The sequence below is a fragment of the Gekko japonicus genome, unplaced genomic scaffold, assembly GCF_001447785.1.
Source record: "Gekko japonicus isolate JY-2015 unplaced genomic scaffold, Gekko_japonicus_V1.1 scaffold133, whole genome shotgun sequence".
Taxonomy (NCBI): domain Eukaryota; kingdom Metazoa; phylum Chordata; class Lepidosauria; order Squamata; family Gekkonidae; genus Gekko; species Gekko japonicus.
This window is the reverse complement of record NW_015171506.1, coordinates 171,769-189,621: the sequence shown is the minus strand read 5'-3', so window position 1 is coordinate 189,621 and position 17,853 is coordinate 171,769. Positions and strand designations below refer to the sequence as shown.

The 17,853-nt window shown below is 45.6% G+C and overlaps 1 protein-coding gene across 2 annotated transcripts in view; it reads right to left on the bottom strand.

Annotated features, from left to right (window-relative positions):
- Positions 1–17,853, bottom strand: part of AGTPBP1 (ATP/GTP binding protein 1) — a 146,244-nt gene that overhangs the window by 97,851 nt on the left and 30,540 nt on the right. For both annotated transcript variants that reach the window (XM_015419280.1, XM_015419279.1), the window contains exon 3: positions 4,853–4,980. In XM_015419280.1, coding sequence (XP_015274766.1) covers positions 4,853–4,980 — 128 coding nt within the window. The remainder of the gene's footprint in view (positions 1–4,852; positions 4,981–17,853) is intronic.

Here is a 17,853-nt window from a genome sequence, read left to right as displayed (position 1 = left end):
CCAATAGGTGTAGGACATGGGACGGACTACAAGGACAGGAGGTGGCACTCATGCCCACCCCTAAACCAGGTGATAAAAGGGCCAAGCATCCTTTGTCTGTTGCTAGCCATCCCCACCCCACCTTGTAACTAAGTTGTGCCGGCTAGCAAACCAAGCTAGCTAGACTTCCCCCCCCCCCCCCCACCTAGGCAACTAAAGCTCTGCTAGAGGTAATTCTTGAGTGCTCTCATGGACTGCGCAAACCAGGAGGCCCACACGTGTTGGCTGATTTCAACCGTGTGCCTAGAATCCCTCTAGATAGATCTCGTGTTCCTGTTTTCCCCATTGAGAAGATTTCCTTCTCACCCGGATCAGATAAGTATCAACCGTTACCCTTCTGTGTGTTACTTCCCTGTTAGTCACAGTTTATTATTTTCTATACTGAATGCTTCCATTTCTACTGCATCTAAAGGAACTTGTGAGCGTGTGTGAACGAATCTGTTTATTTGTATGCATGTGAATTTCAATACTATTTAGTAAAGACAACATTTATTCTTTAAACATCAGGTGTGTTGTCTCCTTATTGGGGAAAGGGAGTGTTCGTTCTGATTCTGACCTCTGTATAAACAGATCAAAAGAACTCAGCAAAGCCCCTGTTGTACATAAAACAGATTTGGGCTAGTGGATAAATCCTCCACCAGAGGATTTCGGCTAACACCCTCTGGGCATGCGCGGTGGGGTTCCTGCGCATGCCCGAGGGACTGGACGCGAAAATCCGTTAAAAGAGCTTGCTACAGCACCGATCGATCCAGCGCGTGCGCACTACATCCCATGGGTGTGAAGCACAGAGACCACGTCGAAGATTCTATTGTTCTCACCTGAGACCAGCCCCCTAGGCCTTCCATTCGTCTGCATTGTTTTCCAGTGTCTATATCCATCAGGTAAATGGCCTCAGACCGTGTGCTTCTGCCCTGATGCCACCTGGCAGTCCACCCTTCTTTGTGGACCTCTGCACGTCTGGACAAGTAGTATCACCCCATATCACCTCTGCTTCCTTAGTTCTGTATTGTCTGTGTGAATGTTTAATTATTGTTTGTATACTTGAGAATATTCAGTAAATAAATCATTATTTTAGCTACTCAGTCTCTGTGTCTATTCTTGGGTTCTTGGGAATTCTAACTCCAGTATACACAGGTCTGATCCTATAGTTATGCCAATTGCTCATCAATGTTATAATTCCCCAATCTATTATTAAGAAATAGAGCAGTTTGGCTAAAACAGTTGCCCTGAAGTAACTTGCTCCCCCAGGTGGCTTACTCCTTCAGGGCACTCCCCATCCCAATGATCTCCAGCACCAAATGTGTTGGTCTTGTCTGGGACACTGAAGAAAGCTTGGCAATCTGTCTGGTGTACCTTTTGCCTAGCACACCAGTAGAGAGACTGCCACGTCTGCGGGAGATTTTAGAAGGCTGGGCCTTTGAATTCCCTATGATGATGATAGTCTTGGGAATTTCATCGTCCATGCTGATGCTGTCACTTCCTTACAGGTGATGGGCCTGGTGTCTTCCATGGCAGCATTGGAACTCTCTCAGGTTGTATCAGGTCCCACAATCAAGCAGAATGCATGCTAGATCTGATCTTTGGGATGGGGATTGATATTGATCTGACAGCTATTGATGTAGTGCTGTGGTCAGATCACTATATCCTGAAGGCTTGAATGAGTATTCCTGTCTAGGTGATGAGCAGATTTATGCTCACCCATGGAGACTAATGGACCCAATTGGGTTTCAGAATGGTCTGCAGGATCCAATGTCCGGCAATTCATTGAATGTGCCAACTCTCTGAAGCCATTATTGAAATCGCCCCCTAGCCTTTTTGCTCCCATCCCAAGTTGTCTCCATGGTACACTGCAGAGCTCAGAGGGATGAAACGGGAACTAAGATGACTAGAGTGAATTTAGTGATGGTCTTGCAATGAAGCTTCAAGAGCATCATATGGGACACTTATAAAATTGAGGTGGCAGTGAAAGCTGCTGTGAGGGACTTCTACGCAGCTTCCACTGCATCCACTAGCTCTCGTCCAGCACAATTATTTAGGGGAATTAGGACCTTATCTTCTCTCACAGGGAGAACTTTAAAAAACTAGTAATTTGGATATAACCTGTGAGGCATTAGTGAGCTTTTTTGTGGATAAAGTCTTGTTGCTCCATTGTGACCTGCCTGCCAAATTTAATGCAGTATGTGCTCTAGAGGCCTCTTGGCCGCTTTTGGGTTCAGTATTCATCAACTTCAGCCGAATCTCTGAGGCCAATGTCGACAGGATCCTGAGGAATGCAAAGTCAACCACTTGCCTCTTGAACCCGTGTCCTTCATGGCTGGTATGAGCCGGCAGCAAAGGTATATGGGGCCCTCTGATGGACATTATCAATCTGTCCCAGAGTTCAGGAGTCTATCAAGAGGGTTTAAAAGAGGCAATGGTAATACCGCTCTTGAAGAAACCATCTGTAGATCCTTCTGATCTGTCCAACTACTGCCCAGTTTTGAAACTCTGGTTTCTGGGTAAGGTAGTTGAGAGAGCGGCTGCTGAGCAACTTCAGAGTTTCCTGGAGGACACATTGGCACTAGACCCATTCAAGTCTGGCTTCCGCCCTGGCCATAGGACAGAGACTGTGCTGGTCACCCTCACAGACAAGCTCTGTAGACAGTTGGATTGAGGTGGGTCGGCGCTACTGTTATTGCTTGACTTGACAGCAGCATTCAACACAGTGGATCATGGTCTGCTGGTTCACCATTTCACTGATGCTGGAGAGCATGGGACAGCTCTGAAGTGGGTTGACTCATTTCACCATGACTGGGGACAGAGGGTGGTGTCAGGTGGGTGTTTTCTCAATACCCTGTGACACATGGGGTCCCTCAGGGGGCTATCCTCTCCCCAATGTTGTTCAACATCTTTATGCGCCCCCTTGCTCAGCTGGCACGGAGTTTTGGGCTGGGCTGCCATCAGTATGCTGACGACACCCAGCTGTACTTGATGGATGGACAGACACTGCCCCAGGAAATCTGGCCAAGGGTTTGGAGGCTGTGGTGGGGTGGCTGAAGCAGAGTCGGCTGAGACTGAATCCTTCAAAGGTGGAGGTTCTCTGGCTGGGTGGGGGGATTCAGGGTTGGGGTATCAGTTCCTGGCTCTTGGTGGTGCACCTTTAACACAGGTGCAGACAGTCAAGAGCCTGGGTGCGGTCCTGGATGCCTCCTTGTCAATGGAGGCCCATGTCACAAACGTTGCCAGGATGGCATTTTTACAACTGCACCACACAATAGTCAGAAGAAGAAGAAGAGGAGGAGGAGGAGGAGGAGGAGGAGGAGGAGATTGGATTTATACCCCACCCTTCACTAACCAAGGAGTCTCAGAGTGGCTTACAAACTCCTTCCCCTCCCCATAACAGACACCCTGTGAGGTAGGTGGGGCTGAGAGAGCTCTCACAGAAAATGCTCTTTTTTCAAGAACAGCTGTACCAGAACAATGGCTTGTCCAAGGTCATCCAGCAGGTGCAAGGGGAGGAGTGGGAAATCAAACCCGATTCTCTCAGATTAGAGTTTGCGCACTTAACCACTACACCAAACTGGCTCTAGACATGATTACTGCAATTTGCTCAATGCCGTGTTGCTCTTGAGGTGGATCTGGAAGTTACAGCTTGTCCAGAATGCAGTAGCCTGGGTACTTAAGGGGACACTGGTAACAGCACACATACAACCTGTGCTTCACCAGCTGCACTGGCTCCAAGTAGAGTTCAAGGTTCTGGTTTTGACTTTTAAGGCTTTAAACGATCAGGGACCAGCGTACCTTCAAGATCGCCTGTTCTGGTATGCCCCCCAGGAGAGCACTATGCTCAAGTGATCAACATCTATTGGAAGTCCCTGGCTCAAAGAGCATCCAGCTGTCCTCAACCAGAACCGGCACCTTTTTGGCCCTGGCTCCAACTTGATGGAACTCTGCCTATTAATATCAGGGCCTTGGAGCATCTGTTACAATTCTGCAGGGCCTGTAAGGCAGATGTGTTCCGCCAAGCATATGGTTGAGGACAGCAACGGTTTTAACATCAATGGCTATTAACATCAATGGTCTAACGGGTGGATAGTCTTTAACAACTATCGAGTCCACTAACTGCTTTCACCCCTCCCCCCGCCCACTGCTAGTGTATAGTAAATTGGGGAGCCAGAATTGTATTATGGCACCATGAGTATTAATTATTTATAAGATTGTATTTTAAATTACTTATCAGATTTTATATGCATTTTATGGATAACTGTTGTACACCGCCCTGAGCCTGCTTGCGGGGAGGGCGGAATAGAGTCTAATGTAATAAATAAATAAAATAAGTTGTAAGAAATCAAACCATTTTATATTGCCATTGCTTAACTGACTAATTTCCTGGAAGTCGAAGGTAATACTCCCTTTAACTAATGTCATATACATACCCAAACCATAAGATTTCCAGTTTGTTAATGAGTTAAATCTTTTGTTTTTAATGTGTCTTGTACTGTAAATGGAGTGGGAATCTGTCCCCAGATAAAGTTCCTATAGGCTCCTGCTTACTTCATCACATGTATTAACTACAAAGGCTCTAAACACACCATCATGTGTCTCTAACCTCTCCAACCTACTCTGGAACCACAGCAAGGTTTGGTTTCCACTGCTGTTCCCCTAGATGTGCCTTTTGGGGTTATTGGCTCCTGGACATCATACCCTGCTTTCAGAATTACACCTGTGCCTGTTACACTGTATATCAGCTAAGAAAGGAAAGATAATCTTTAAAAAAAAGGAATTCAAGAAAGTATGATTGTTATTGATTTCAATATAATGTACTTGTATTTACCTTGACTTTGAGTTAGATGGAGTATCTTTGATGTAACATATCTGGCGGTGTCGGTTTCCACCAAACATTCTGCATTGATCTTCTCAAGTTGTGTCAATAAACTTGCAATCCGGGAATTGTTAGTTATACTGGAAAGGGGAAAATAATATATATTATAAACACAGAAACAGTGTGAACAGTTTACTTGTGCTGAAAGAATTTGCCCCCTACCCACTCATAGCATAGACTGAAGATTTTTAATATTAAGTCCATGTTGCAAACATACAGAAGAACCGAATATGCAGTAGGCTATTCTCTTGGGTGTCCCTCCACAGAGATTTTTTAATGGGTCTCAAGTTAAGATACCCCAGAAGCCAGAGCTTTTACTGTTAAATTTTGTAGCTGGCACACCTAAAAATCTTCAAATAGTAGCTTTACATATGATTATGACAGCTAGATTGGTCTTTGCTAGGAACTGGGAGCAATTAAAAACCCCACAACAAACACAGGCCCCAAATTCACAACTGGCTGATGAACGTAAAAAGAGACCTACATATTGGTGAAACTAATGGCCTACCAGAGATACTTCCAGATTAGATTCATTATGGTCAAAGGTTGTACAGAGAACAGAATTTGCAGCAAACTTATTTCATATGGTTTTTATGGTTTGGGTAGACACACTCACCTTGTACCTGTTATGCATATCTTTTTATTGTATTGAATAATTTTTTAAAAAGTCACCATCAAAATATATTGAAAGAAATGCAAATTGCAGTCTATTCCAGTCATTAATACATACTTCCTATCTTACCAAGAAAAAGACTGTGTGTGGCACTCTAAAGTCTTACTAAATTTTGAACTTCACCATTTCAGCTACATTCCCTTGCTTCCAAATTAAATCTGCATCAATTGGTACATCAGGCATTTGCCTTCTTGCTGCAACTTTAATTCAGGCTAGTATCAAAATGTTCATAATTACTTCTGAATCTTTGTCTATTGTATCATTTTAACATTTTCCAACAGAAGAAAGAACAGGTTGCTTACCTGTAACTGGTGAACTTCGAGTGATCATCTGTGCATTCATACCCATGGGGTTTAGTGCGCCTGCGCTGAACCAGATCGGTGTTGTGGCAAGCTCCAACAGATTTTCGCACCCAAACCTCGGGCAGGCGCAGGAACCCCTACTGCACATGCCCAGAGGGACAGGCACAGACATCCCACCAGTTCCTTCGGACCGCCGTGAACTCAAGAAACCAAGTTAGAGTCTGACAGCAGTGAGGAAGGAGGGTGGGCGATGTGAATGCACAGATGACCACTCGAAGATCACCAGTTATAGGTAAGCAACCTGTTTATCTTCGACGTGGTCTCTGTGCTTCACACCCATGGGAGAGTAGCGAGCAATATCCTACCTGGAGGAGGGTGCTGGTAAGTAGTTACTGCGATACAGATGAGAGAACCTGACGGCCCATGGCTGTGCGAGTCGAGCCGCGAACATCAATCACATAGTGTCTGATGAATGTATTCAGTGTTGACCAAGTGGCCGCGTTGTAAACATCAGTAAGGGAGACGCCCTTCAGGACTGCAGTGGAAGCGGCCACAGCCCTGGTGGAGTGTGCTTTAAGCTGAGTCGGCAGAGGACATTTGGCAACCAGGTAACACAGACGGATCAGTTCAACAATCCACCTTGACAGGGGCTGGGACGTGATGTGAGTTCCAGCCCTTTTAGTGGCATAAGAGATGAACAGGTGCGGATCACGCCTGGTAGGGCGAGTCCTCTATAAGTAGAAGAGGAGTGCCCGCTTTGTGTCCAATGTGTGGTAGAGACGTTCCTCTGGAGACTTCAGGGAAGGATAGAAGTCCGGCAGGAAAATCTCCCCCTGAAGGTGGAACTCTGACACAACCTTCGGAAGGAAGGATATGTCTGGGAGGAGACGGATGCCATCAGGTAGGAATCTAAGGTAGGGTAGATCACACCTGAGGGCCATGAGTTCTCCCACCCTACGCACGGAAGTGATGGCTACGAGAAACACCGTCGTCCAAGAAAACAGCCACATATCAAAAGTCGCAAGCGACTCAAATGGCTTCCGTGTAAGCTGGCGTAAGACCATTGGAAGATCCCACTGCTCCACAGGACCTTGCACAGGAGGGTAGAGATGTAAGAGTCCCTTTAAGAAGCGTTTGGAGAGGGGATGAGAAAAAACTGAGTGTCCCTCAACTTGAACATGGTACGCCGATAAGGCGGCTAGGTAAACTTTTAACGAGGATTGTGACAAACCAGAGTCGGCCAAGGATAACAGAAAATCAAAGATCCTTGTCAGACCAGCCAGAGATGCTTGAGAAGCGGGCACACCCATAAAAGAACAAAACTTTTTCCATTTGCATGCATAGGATTTATGTGTGGAGGGTTTCCTAGCATTGATAAGACCTCAGTCACACGTGAGGAGAATCCCTGTGACACACCCTCCAAGCCGTCAGTTTGAGGCGGTAGACATCGTGATGCAGTAGCCATGTTCCTGAGAGGAACAGGAGATCCGGTGCCGGAGGGAAGTGATGGAAGATGCCCTGGGATAGGTCCAGGAATGTTGCGAACCAGGGTTGGCGTGGCCACCACGGGGATACCAGAATGCAGTATGCGTTGTTGTTGAGAATCTTGTGCACGACTCGCAGAAGCAGCGGACGTGGGGGAAACAGGAAGAGATAGTCCCGGGTCCAGGGGCAGATGAGCCCCTCTCCCAGGGACAGTGGGTCCATGCCCCCTCTGCTGCAAAACCTCGGGCACTTTGTTTGATCTAGTGGCAAAGGCGTCCACCTGCAGATGCCCCCATCTGTGGAAGAGAGGCCGAAAGTATGACCAACTGAGTTCCCAGTCGTGCAGACGAAGGTTTCCTCGGCTGAGGCTGTCTGCTTGAATATTCAGGTGGCCAGGTATGTGGGTTGTAATCAGATGGATGCGTTGAGACAGGCACCAGTTCCACAAACGAATCACCAGATCACAGAGGCAACGGGACACAGTGCCCCCTTGTCTGTTTACATAACTGAGTGCTGTGGTATTGTCCGTGAGTACAGCCACACATCGCCCTTGGACTAACAGCAGGAAGGAGTGGAGGGCGAATTCTATCGCCAAGAGTTCCAAGAAGTTGATGTGACAAGTTCGGAAGCTTGGAGACCACCTGCCCCCGATGCAGAGGCCTTGGAGATGTGCCCCCCATCCCCATTGCGACGCGTCTGTTCTCAAGGTCACGGTAGGTGCTGGAGGATAAAAGGGGGCCCCCTGGGAAAGGTTGTTTGGGGAAGTCCACCACAACAGAGTATTCTGTATATCCGGAGGGACGGACAGACTGAGTGTTTGGAGATGCCTTGCTGGATCGAAGTTGCAGCTGAACCATAGTTGAAGAGGGCGCATCCACAGTTTCGCAAAGATGAGGACCAACGTAGTGGCGCCCATCAGGCCGAGTAACCGTTGTATCAGCAGTGCCGTTACCGTGGGCTGAGAGGCAACAAATTTGGCGAGGTCGATGATGCACCGGGCCCTGTCCTCTGGCAGAAAAGCTCGGCAGTGAATGGAGTCCAGGCACGCATCTATGTACTGTACCCGTTTGGCAGGTTGTAGGTGGGACTTGTCGGTATTCACCCAAAGGCCCAGCATGTTGAGCAACCTGAGGGTATCCCATATGTGACGGAGAAGTAGAAGCCAGTCATCGATGTACGGGTAGACGCTGATCCCCTGGAGACGGAGAAACACTGCCACAACAACCATAGTTTTGGTGAAGACCCTGGGCGCGCTGGAGAGGCCAAAGGGGAGAACCGTGTATTGGAAGTGGTGTTGACCTATGGCAAACCGGAGGTAGTGCCTGTGTGAAGGATGTATTGCTAAATGAAAATAAGCATCCTGAAGGTCCAAGGTGGCCATCCACATTCCTTTCTGGAGCAGTGGCAGAATTTGTTGAAGGGAGACCATCTGGAAACGGCGGTACTGGACGTAGGTATTGAGTCCTCTCAAGTCCAGGATCGGGCGAACACCACCACCATCATGGTTCGGGACGATGAAGTAACGGGAATAGAATCCCCTGCCTTGTTCTGAAGGTGGTACCAGTTCGATGGCATTCTTGGCGAGAAGGCCCGCGACCTCTTCCAGTAGGGCCGGGGAGGGGTGTGTGCAGACAAATATAGGTAGGACAGGGAGGTGCGTAAACTCTATAAGGTAACCAGAGGTTACCACCGAGAGGACCCAAGAGTCTGTTGTAATATCCCGCCAGGCCAGAAGGAAAGCTGCCAGGTGGGCGTCGTGGGGTGGGGAGGACAAAAAGTTAAAGACCTGCTTGGATGGCTTCGCAGGCTTAAATCTATTGGATTGTTGTCCCTGGCCAAACCGAGGACGTTGCTGATAGGACGGACGTTGGCCCCCTGAGGAAGAACGGGCCCTCCATGAACGCAGTTCTTCCGTGTTTTGTTTGAGAACCGAGGACGTTGCTGATAGGACGGACGTTGGCCCCCTGAGGAAGAACGGGCCCTCCATGAACGCAGTTCTTCCGTGTTTTGTTTGAGAATTTAGCGCAGTAAGGGCAGGAGTCTTGACGATGAGCCTCCCCCAGGCAGAATAGGCAAAGCGTGTGGCCGTCCGGAGGGGCCAATTTGCTTCCACAAAAGGTACAGCGGTTGAAAACCCCCCCCCCCCCTTTTTATTCCTTTTCGCCATACTAAGAACAGGCGTGGAGAGACAAAAAGGCGGTTGGGGGGGGACACACAAGGCACCTCATTTATTTATTTATTTATTGAAAGCTGACGGGTGAATTAAAGAAAAACAAGAAGAATGAGTCCTGAGGAATCCGAATGCTACTAACTGACAAAAAACTACTGAGGTAAGTTCACTGACCAAAAAGAGCTACGAACAGTGTGGCGGTCAGAAGAGAACTGGCGGGATGTCCGTGCCCGTCCCTCTGGGCATGCGCAGTAGGGGTTCCTGCACCTGCCCGAGGTTTGGGCACGAAAATCCGTTGGAGCCTGCTACAACACCGATCTGGTTCAGCCCAGGCGCACTAAACCCCATGGGTTTGAAGCACAGAGACCACGTCGAAGATCAAAGGTTGCAATGGCAGTTCACAGCTGTTGTTTTTTATAATTATTATTTTTCTGGTTACTTCTCTCTATAGTTCTTGATTTTTAAGAAATAGCTATGACCAATATACATAAGCACTGATTTGTCCTTAATTTTCAGTACTGTACTTACAATGTATCAGTCTTTCAGGAGTCCTATACCACTTATTAAAAGTCTGTCATTAAATTAGAGGTTCTTTTATTAGTAGTATGGTGCCAAGTATATATATAGTCATTGGGCATCTAAAATTATAAACTTTAATTTGTAATAAACATTGTTAAAGGATGGCCAATACTTAGAATCATAAGAGTTGGAAAGTACCTCCAGGTCATCTAGTCCAACCTCCTGCACAATGCAGGAAATTCACAACTATCTCCTCCCCCCAGTGATGCCCAGAAGATGGCATAAAAACCCTCCAGGATCCCTGGCCAAACTGGCCTGGAGAAAATTGCTCCCTGATCCCAAAGTGGTAATCAGATTTGCACCTCTACTGATGCCCTCTGATGTGGTCCAGGCACAGGACCGCCAGGCTGGACTCCCTCTACAGAAGCCCAGGACCCTTCCCATATCAGACAAAGGATCATCAATGCATGGCAGAGATCAGTCACTGGGCCTACAGCAGACTGACAGACCACGTCCTTCCCTATCAGGGACTTCCTTATAGCCACTTCTTACAAGAAGATGGAGACAGCTGAGGAGAAAAGGCTCCTCACCCTGAGAGACCCCATTTCCAAAAATCTCCAGCATGACTTCCTTGTAGAGCTCTTTGGGCTGGGTGCAGCAAGGTTCACTCCCCCTGGGTGAAATACACAGAAACCTCTTCAGAGGACCCCCCACCCTGAGCCGGCTTCATTGTTCCATTTGAAAAAACTTTTAACTACAGGCAGCTACTGTCTTGCTGTTACTATTTATTAAATTTTTGTCTATATATTATGATTTTAAAATGTTCCAGTGTTTGTGATTTGTGTTACAATTTTGTTATTTTACATTTTAAGAATATGTTGATGCCAATACTTGACTTGTCTCCACTGGTCAGCATCAAGGACCAGGTGAGTCATGAATTATTTGAGGATTGATCATGATGCATACCAAATTTAATTAGGGCATGCAGCACCCTTGCAGATCATTAGGCACCTCACTGTAGCTTCAAAGGGTAGCTATATTGGTCTGCAATAGAACAGCTGTATTTGACTACAGTAGCATCTTAGCGACAGATATGAACACATGACACTGCCTTATACTGAATCAGAACATTGGTTGGTCCACCAAAATCAGTATTGTCTACTTGGCCTTGCAGTGGCTCCCCAGAGTCTCAGGGGGAGCTTCTTCACATGACCTACTGCCAGATCCTTTGACTGGAAATGCTGGGGATTGAACCTGGGACCTTCTACATGCCAAGCAGATGCTCTGCCTCTGAGCCACAGCCCCCTCACTTTTTACTCTCAAAAGTTATTACCCTGAAAATCTTTTTGTTCTCCAAGGTGCCACTGCAGTCTAATCTAGTTGCTCATTTTAGCTGTAGGTGACTAAAATGTAATTCAACCTTTAATCCTATTCACGACATACAAAATACAAGACCACTAATAACATTCACTATTTTTGATGCTACAATCATTTGATAGCTTTCTTTACATCACCTTTACAAAATCACAGGCTACTGTTTTAACTTCGCCCCATAAACCATTCTGCTTGTCAGTTCTCAGTGTGTTATAAAGCAACGGACAATTTATTTTACATACACTATGAAAAATGGTTATCTGCAATAATATAAAAGTATATGACACTAGTTTAATAAATACTGTCACATCAATGAAGGATTACTGTTCCTTGCTGTGCTGCTGGTTCTGCTGCAGTGAGAAAAAAATTCTACATTAAGAATTACGCTGCTATATGATTAGTGCCTCTCTTAATTAGAACCAAAGCAGGAAAAAAAACAGATTTGTAATTTAAGTCCAGCTAGGGCTGCCAAGTCCCCCCGGGGGGCGGGAAAAACACCGCCCCAGATGCCCGTTCCCCGAAGCCGGGGAATCGGGCCCCGGGGGGAACCCCGCCCCAGCGTGCACATCACAGGGAAGTGACGTCATGATGCCGGGCACGCTGGGGGCGGGGCCATGGCCATACAAGGGAAAACTCTATGGTTTTCCCTTGTATGGTCGTGGCCCCGCCCCCAGCGTGCCCACTTCCCTGTGACGTGCATGCGGCGCGCCCCGGAATCTGCACGGGAGTCCTCTGCCGGCAAGATAGGTGCCACTTGGCAACCCTAAGTCCAGCTTTATTTAAGATTTAAAATTTTCTGTCTCATGGAAAAACATGAAACCAGTCCTTAGTTTTCAACCAAATAGCCTAGCTGGTGTATTACCAAGTTTAGAAAAAGAAGAGAAGAAGAAGAGATTGGATTTATACCCCGCCCTTCACTACCTAAAGGTGTCCCCAAACTCCTTTCCCTTCCCCTCCCGACAACAGACACCCTGTGAGGTAGGGGGGGCTGAGAGAGCTCTTGACAGAAACTGCTCTTTTTTCAAGAATAGCTCTTATCAGAACTAAAGTTTGCCCTAGGTCATCCAGCCAGGTGCAAGTGGAGGAGTGGGGAATCAAACCCGGCTCTCCCAGATTAGAGTCCACGCACTTAACCACTACACCGAACTGGCTCTCTAAGAGAGAGATGCACACACACAAAAAGTCTATCATTTCACAGCATCTCCTGCTTTAAAAACAAATTCATAATACAAAGGGCACACCAGCTAATACAATGCATATTTTAACACCATCTATCAGCCAATTGCTAGGAAAAGCTGAAGACAGCAAAAAAAGAAGGTGAACCAACGTGAGATGGATTGACACAAGAAAGGAAGCCATGGACCTCAGTTTGCAAGGCCTGAGCAAGGCTGTTAACAACAGACCTTTTGGAGGACATTATTGCATAGGGTTGCCGTAAGCAACTTGACAGCACTTAACATACATACCAGACAATTATTATTTCATTTAGAAAATATAAATTGCAAGAAATCACTAGAAAGAATTTAAAATATTAAAAAATTTCCCCAATATCAATCTCATCCTCCTTGATAATAAGCCATTAGGCTATCAAGTGGGCCAGTCTTACTTTCTCCCTACACCCCCCAAAAAAAACTAACTCTCAATGTTCCCAGGGCAATGACCATGATTTTTTTTAAAAAAATCCCCTGAAGACAGGGTATCTTTATTGCTTTTGTTACACCTACAAAACTACAGAAAATAGAAAGGAAAAGGGAAAAAAAATAAAAAAACCCAGGGAATAAGACAGAAAGTTTACGTCTGGGATTCTTTCCCGACGCCGCTTCTGTTGGGGGGGAGGGGACTCACTTTTAAAACCTTTTCGCTCAGTTTTCTCTCCGTTTCATTGACGGTCTGCTCACAGACTCCTTGCAGTTTCGCCCATTCGAAGACCTTCTTGCTTGTCCCGGCAGGTCTCAGCTATGCTCGGTAAAAACCGAGCCTCACAGGGGGTGGACCGATTGGGGCAAAAAAAAGCGCCTCAATTCTCCGGCTTTCAGCCATCGAAGAGGTCGCCCCCCCCCCCAGCGCCCCTGCCTCGGAGCCTTTTACTAAGGCTCACCTGGGGGTGCCACTTGAGGAAGAATCGCATCCGCCATCGCTGAGCCGTAGACCGGAAGTCCGGCAATGACCATGATTAGTTGCATGTGTGCCCATGCAAAATCTGGAGTGGCAACCCTTTGTAAAAAAATATGATTTTTTTTGAGTAACTCCATATGTAGAAATTCCTACTTCGTCTTCAGATGGGTTTATTTCATTGCCTTTGTGATAGGCTCTTGACCATGAAGTTTGCTATATGAGAATATCTGGGGGCTGGCAAAGAATTTTCAGGGGGGAAAACTGGGAAATACAATGCCCTCCCCCAACCAATCAACCCTTTGGGATGTTGGGATGTTATAAGCTCTCAGTACTTTGAGCAGCTTTTCCCTTCCTGTTTTCTGTAACTGCTGCTTTCTGCTCTCAGCATTCCAAGGCAGTGAGCATACCTAATTTTTACGAGGCCATTGAGAGAACCTTTTTGCTAATTTACAGAATCATTGTTTCTGGATACTTGGGGAGCCCACACACACACACACACACACACACACACACCATGTGTGTAGATGCCCTTATCTTGTCCATAAGTAGCCTAGTTTTGCTGCTTTTTACTTTTGGTAGAAACCATAAACTTTATTAATAGATATAGTTAACAGATATAGCTTGGAAAGAATTGCAGGGGGGAAAATAACAGACTGAGAAATTCCACTTCTAGATCTTCCCCCTAAGGAGTCTATAAGTTTTTTAAAGGCTTGAGAAGGAAAATTTCCAATTTTTCAGGATGCTTGGAAAGTTTTGAGTATGCAGAAACACTAAACTTGTTACACCACTGTCATGGTAGGTACTCAAGCATGACAATGGATATTAGAAAGAATAATAATCTGAGGTACAAATGGGAAAGACAGCAAGCTTGTCTTAAAGAAAGGAGAGCAAAATCACCACCACTCCACTCTGGCTAGCTTGCTGTTTTCCTAAGTGGTTGCCTTGGTGGTAGTTTTACTTTCTCCTTTGCAGCCAGCTTCTACTCTGCCCCAGCAGCCACCTGGGTGCTGGAATGAGAGTGCAGAGCCTATGGAGAATGGCGGGCTGACCCTTACTTCCATCTTTGGCATGGGGCCTGCAGCTCAAGGAGGCTTACAATTTATCCATCTTCTGGTTGCTGTTTCAACGTGCCACCTGCCACCCACAAGCCTTTCTGGCCAATGTCCGTGCCAAGTTTCATGGAACATGGGGCTAGTACCATATTTAGGAAACAAACAAACAAACAAAAGCCCTAGGTGGAATGTCAAAGAATCACATGCAGCTCCTGAGCCACTGAGAGTATCACTGCTCTAGGATAATTGCCTTTAAGAAACACTGTTTTAATTTAATGGTTAAGAGTTATCTGGAAACTTATACCTTTTCAGTCTATACATATAAAATAAATTGTTACAGAGACTGCAGCAGTTACTTTCAGAGTTCATGGAAAATAACCGAGAATGTATTCAGTTCCAGACATTAAGTGAATTGTATCAATCACTATTAACAATAAATCATATTTGAAGGAATATTGTCCTCAATATTAGAATCCTTCCATGACCTTTTCATTCACCAGAAAATATTTTCTACTGACCAAAGGTGGACGGAGTTAAGACCTACTCACTTTTCAAGAGGTCTAAACATACTGACTGTGTTGGAAGCAATGACCATGCCTTAAGACCCCATTATTTCCTCTATAAATGGTTTTCAACAAGCTGTAAACTAAGCATGATCAACAGCTTGATCATGTCCTCCTTAGTGACTTAATTCTAGAGCCTAGCCCAGACATATCTGCATCATGGTAAGTTACCAGGGCAACCATTTTGTGTCATAAAACTACAGTTCCTTTAAGTTTGCAACCAGAAACTTGCTTAATAATAATAAATACTTCAGACTTGTATAGCACCTTTCAAATACTCAAAATGCTTCAGATAACATTGTCTTGTTATATTCCTTACAACAGCAATCAGTATTATTTCCATACTGCCAATGGGGGGTGGTGGCTTGCCAAATGGGTTGATACTAGAGTCACCATCTGAATTGATTAAACATTCTGATTTGTACCTCAGTCCCTTAGTAACTATGCTATACTAACTAACTGCAATATTGCTTTATTTAACTCAGTGGAATGGAAGAGGATGTGACAACCATGCTCATTTGGGGGAGGGTGGGGCTTCAGGGCTTCGAGGCATCGACATGGTCCACACCGGGAACTGCTCCTGGCTAAGACCGATTCTTCGTTCTTTTTAGGAGGGTTTCAGAAGATTCCAAACCCCACTGGTGTCAGCTATGCTGCCATGAGGATTGGGGAGTTCATTCTGTGTCTTGTTAATTGCTATTGCATTCCTATCCCTGCTGTTATGCCTTTGCTGAAAAGCTTATCTCTACAGATGTGCAGGAGGAGGATGTGTTGTCTGGAGAGCTCCTATGTACCATGAGAGACTCCGAGTTCTTAGCTTTAGTCACCTAACGGTTGCCTGACTTATCCCGAGCGCGGGAGGGTGCCTAATTGGCCAATGCCATGGGGGGGGTGTGTGTGCATATGAATACCCTATATCCTATTATGCTCTACTGGCTGTGGCCATTCTTAACAGTGCCTATGTTACTACATCTATAGCTTTGCAATAAAACTATAACCGTTCCTGAATGCATGTACTTCGTTGTTAGCTGTGGAGGTCTGGAGGGAGGTCCTGGAGGGAGGTCTGGAGCAAGGGACTTGATTCGGGGGCCCCGCTTGAGGCAACAAATGGGTGGAGGCCCTGGATTGTCCCAGAAGCAGGGAACGGAGAAGAGCAGTTATGGCAGCCATAACAGCACCACATGCAAACGCCCCCAAAGCAATATTTTGAGCCTCATCCAAAACATCGATGAAGACACATGCCGTAAGTACCTGTAACAGCAACACTGAAGAATCTGATGATCTCTTTGAATAAGCCCCTTTAAATCTCCAAAATGATACAGAAAGGAGAGGTGGAATTCCCTCCCCTTTTCTGAGCGAAACGGCCAGGACGAGATAAGAGTCATGAAAAGACTCTTGCCAGTGCTTTGATTTAATGATGAAGGTTTTTGGTCTAATATCCGTTCAAAAGCCTCCTTGACTGCCTGGTTCACTGAGTCACTGAGATAAACATTTTCTGGGGCAAAGAGAGTCTCTTGTTTGAGCTTCTACAAGAGAACTATAAACTTTCTTCTTAAAAAGAAAGAAAGATATACAGAGTGAAATTCACCATCTTGTGACAATCCTTTGCAACGTCAGGCTTTACTGCTGAGAATAGAAGCGCACTCTGTTTAGTCTTTACCATAAAGCTGCTGAACACTCGGCTTGTGTGAGAGATTGTTGACTGCAGAGGGGAGTATTATCTGGCAGAGACAGGCAGCTTGAAAGAGACAGCTAATAAGCAACTTGTAGAGACGCTGGGCTTTGTTAGACTGAACTGAGACTCTTGTCATTGTATTGAAATGAGCCATCAGCACCCTCGGAAAAACATGCCCGATGATACAGATATGGAGAGCTCAATAGAATCTGATAAGCTTCAAATATCTTGGGAGGAGATCCAGGCTGTGATTATTGACTCAGTGAACCAGGCAGTCAAGGAGGCTTTTGAACGGATATTAGACCAAAAACCTTCATCATTAGATCAAAGCACTAGCAAGAACCCCCAGCACCCAACTGTGCAAGAAACAGAACAATTCTACAATCAAACTGACCCAAACTAAAGTGAAAAGGAACTACAGCATCCAACTGTGCAAGACGCAGGGCAATACTATAATCAAGAGGAACTAATCCACAGTGAGAATCAAGTTGATTTCAGCAGTGAGAATAATAGCTCTACTAAAGGACTGCCAAATTCTGGAACCCTTAAAAGTGCAAGGAGGAACATATACCAGAGAGAAGATGAAACAAACCTAAACATTGAATATAGATGGCAAACCATGAAAGAAAGCCTTTCCATGTACAAGGAGAAGAGGCATAGATCTAAGACTTTACTAAAAAGAAGAAATTATAAAAAGAAGAAAAAAATTAAGATATAGGAATAAGACCAGTTTAGGGATTTTGTTATAAGATTGGTTTAGAGAATCCCTATTTATGTTTGACTGGTTAAAATGTGCTAGAATAAAAATTTAACCCACATTTAAAATATTTATGGGAAGATGAAAAGTAGTCTCTTAAATAGTCTAATCAAAAAGAATATGAATTGTATAAGAAAAAATCCAGTCTAAGGAATATCCATGGATGTTTATTAGAATAAGACAAGTGGAGACCCGCAAGAAACTTGCGGAATGGTTATCCTGTTCCTCACACCTTTGCTTCCTCCTGTCTCCCTCTACCTCTCTCACA